We start from the raw sequence: 3854 nt of genomic DNA, 5'->3' as shown, positions 1-3854 counted from the left end.
AACTTGGAACTGAAACGTCAGGATATTCCATCCACCTAACAAATCCCCATGATTCGGCCTAATTCTTCCGGGCTTTTGCGTCAGAAAGCTCCTTGGAACAAGCAAGTTTGATGATGAAACCAGTTGGAATTTATGTGCACGCCTCTAGTGAACCGACGGTAATGGGTGGCAATTTTTCCTGTTTGTTTGCCTACTCATGAGTAGCTCTCCTTACGTCTGTTTCTTTGCTCCCTGCTTATCCTCTAGTCACTGGTATCGCGATTTTGTTGCCTATCCATCTTCGCTCGCAATTTTGAGTGTCTGCTCAAATGGGAAAGTCAGGCCCTTCAGACGGTGGACAAGAGCAGCTTACACCGCGTCAACTCGACCTCCCGACGCCTTATTTTTGTATTGCGTCCTACCTGATGACGCTTGTTGGGATTTTGTTTTAACCGGACCTGGGCGCGCATTCCAATTTCTACATGTAGCTGACCCAGCTGAATCTCTCGTTTGTGATGTCTCCAGACAACTGAATGTGCTGCACCAGGCCACCTCATGTTTCACTTGCTACGATATTCGAGATATTCGTGGTACATTACGAATACTAACCCTTTATTTAAGTAGCATAAATGTGTGCAACTGGTTTATCAATAGCCACCGGTAGTCTGCTCATATTATCTATCACTAGTTGCAAGACAACCGGGTGTGTCTGTACAGCCATCCTGCAAGCCAATTATCAAGATGATTTACAAGGCTTAGGTGATGCACACCCGCACGCGCGCACGCACACACACTCACTGTGGTATGTGCAGCTACTTAAAACCAAGTTGGCTCGGCTTACCCAGGTGAAAGTATCCAAGGCATCCGAAAAGATGATGCGTAACGATGTGAATCAGGCCGATATCAAAAAGGTGGACATGCCTGACGAGATGCGGGACTTCGCACTGAAGGCGGCCACTGAAGCGCTTGATCGTCATAAGGAAGACTGGGAGGTTGGAGCTTACGTGCGAGAACGATTTGACGAGAAGTTTAAGCCGGCTTGGCATTGCATTGTCGGTAGAAGTTTTGGTGGGTGAGTCATGAAAACGGTCTGTTTGAAGGGTTTTTCTGACGAGGTATTCCCGCACCCCCTTAGAAGGACTTGTAGCCCTACGTACTGAGGTTTCAACCAATTCGAACAAAGCGGTGGTCTTGTAGCCCTCCTTGAAAGTTACTCGTAAAGACACTGACCAAAGAACGATATGATGTCTTTTCATGCTTGTGGCAACCCTAACGAAGAAAGACGGTAACCTCAGGACTGGCCAGAAGCGTTCTTTTGTTGAAAGCATCTTTTCTGTTAGAAGATGAGTTCTATGGTTGCAAATTTTTCAATCCATGATGTGTCTGACCTTACTGCAGTCCCATGTACCGTCCCACGTGCCGATACTAGGGGTGATTTGCGTGTATTTTGAACAAGGCATCTGGGATGACCGGTGAACAGTTACACAGATTCACGTTGGTCGCCTTACCACTGGTGAACGGTTAGATATCTGCAAAAAAATTTGCGAATGCAACTCCGTGCATCACAAAGGCAGATACGCCACAAAATATTTGTACTGGATTACTTGCGAGAAGACTGTTTACGCCTTCGAACCACCTCTCTCGTCCGGTGAGCCCTTCATTTTAGGACCTCGCAGATTTTTCGTGTGCAGTTGAAGACATATTTTCCTCGGGAATCTGTTGTTTAGGTCAGTGCCATTTCCCCGACTAGTTTCGCAGAACTTTGCTCACATGTCAGCGATGCAAGCTGGAAATACTTGGTGCCCGATCATTTCCTCTCGTTGTTGAGTATCGTTCGATCCGAACGGTTTGTGTTGCCAGATTGAGTTGTTTTCAATGATGTTTCTTGCTTTGTTCCACTGCTGAGATTGCTGTCCTCAGATATCCATGTAGGAGGTCTCGTACATCTCCCAAACGGACCATTTCATCGGGAAATGAGTGCTTGGACGAGGACTGGCCACGGAAATGTCGTCATAACTATGTACTTTTGAAATGTGTCGCGTAAGGAACGGAGCATTCAGTATTCAACACCTTAACTGACCTTTTAGGCAGGAGCTACGAGTATCATGAACTTTGTCAGAGGTGTGTGGCTTAGTACAACTAGATGAGGCATGATGCATTTCCAGCAGGTTGACTGTCTGTGCGGACTGCAAGGTGTGGACGAATGCCCCTCGAAAAAGATGGTCTGTGATTGATTTATACAAAGTCAGAATGGTAATGGAAGTCAGTATAGCGGATGTCATGTGGAGGGTAACGATTTATCAGCAGGTTACTTTAGTCAATCGCCTGAAGTAGGATGATGTGAAAACAAAAGAGTCGAGCTGTAGAAGTTGGATGCCTGAAGTTGGCGGTTAGCACAAAGTAGATGTTTGGTTTTGCTCCACGACGTAGACGTTTCACCTGCGCGATGAGCTTCCCGAAGGCCTTAGTGAAAAGTGGAGGTGGGTATGAAGGAATTAGAGGTCGTCGATCACGACAGGAATCGACGTGTAATGAGACGAAAATAGTGGGAAGTGTCGAAGAACGAGAGCCAGATGTCAAGGTGAACCACTTCGCTGATGGTATCTACAGTGGCTCTGGGATAAGTTACACGGAGACAATGCAGACAGTTCTTAGCAAATCTTGGCTCGCGACCGTCTTCAAGAAGACGCTGGTACCTCAGAGCACAACTGCACATGTGGCCGATTAGGGTTAGAAGTGATGTACCAACACCTTCCGCAGAGCTGATTGATAGGTCCCGATTGGTACAGATGTGGCAGCCTTTCTGTGCTTATGTGTGGATGCCATCTCAGACATTTCTGAGATCGATTTGTCTCCGCTCAGATCAGAGTTGCCTAAAAGAGTAAGGGCGGATGCCACCCCAGACATTTATGAGATCAATTCGTCTCCGCTCAGATCAGAGTTGCCTAAAAGCAGGGTTAGTAAAAAGTAAGCAAGATTTAAAATAATTTCATATGGATATCGTAAAACATACTGATCGAAACACGTCCCAGTGGTAACCAACCGCCGTGTTTTCAACCGCCAAAATTCTATCGAATTACTTCCCACCTCTAGCCATCAAATTCAGACTGACTAAATCTCCTCAATCATGGAAGAAACATGTGCAATCTAACTGTCAAACTCGGCGATCAGACCAACAACCAAGTAGTGCATCCGAGCTACCTATGTTCTGGTCATTATTCCTGTTGGTTCACACACAAGTAAACAATGTAAGCGGTTTTGTCCAGTTATCTATCGAATTCCAGAAAACCATTTTGTTCTTTTTATTCCTGTCGGTCTTTTCTTGTGATCTTGAACCTGTTTTCCTCAAGTGGTCTGTGATCCACCAAGATTCCTGTTGTCTGCAGTAGCCCTGGTGTGAATTTACTTCATGACGTCCCGTTTTTTTGGCTGAATCGTGTTCCTGTTGCTGTTACAGTTGGAGACCTTTTCCTTCAAGCTTCTCCTGACACAATTTCGAGGACTTTCACCCACTTCAGTGGGTCTTCCCTCCCCTGTACAGAGTTTGTGGTTCCCCGCGTGAACGCTCCGTTAGTTTGGCTTCTTTTTCTTCTTCTTCCGAGAAGTGTAGTATGTAGTCCTTTTAGGAAATGCGTCAATGAATGGGAGTTGATTTTCGCTTCAAGCGGAATTGTAAATACGATATCTGCGGCAGTAGTGTTGAGCAGTTCGTATTGGTTCTGTTGTCGAAGTAGCGGACCGATCAATGATTGTATGATGTCCTTCGGTTTCGACAGTGGGATCCACACGGACCAGGTACTAAACCATCATCACCATCATCATCATCATCATCATCATCATCATCATCATCATCATCATCATCATCATTATCATCA

At 45.7% G+C, this 3854-nt stretch overlaps 1 protein-coding gene across 1 annotated transcript; it reads left to right on the top strand.

Moving 5' to 3' along the window:
- Positions 1–608: 608 nt before the first annotated feature.
- On the top strand, positions 609–2707 carry T265_10622 (hypothetical protein; the record flags this gene model as incomplete). The annotated part of the gene is made up of 2 exons (XM_009177045.1): positions 609–1051; positions 2479–2707. 2 exons carry the CDS (start codon positions 609–611, stop codon positions 2705–2707), a joined length of 672 nt encoding a protein of 223 aa, XP_009175309.1.
- Between the last annotated feature and the right edge of the window lie 1147 nt (positions 2708–3854).

The sequence above is a fragment of the Opisthorchis viverrini genome (assembly GCF_000715545.1).
Source record: "Opisthorchis viverrini unplaced genomic scaffold opera_v5_390, whole genome shotgun sequence".
Lineage (NCBI taxonomy): Eukaryota > Metazoa > Platyhelminthes > Trematoda > Opisthorchiida > Opisthorchiidae > Opisthorchis > Opisthorchis viverrini.
Note: the sequence above shows the minus strand (reverse complement) of the source record. Positions and strands in the feature narration are given on the sequence as shown.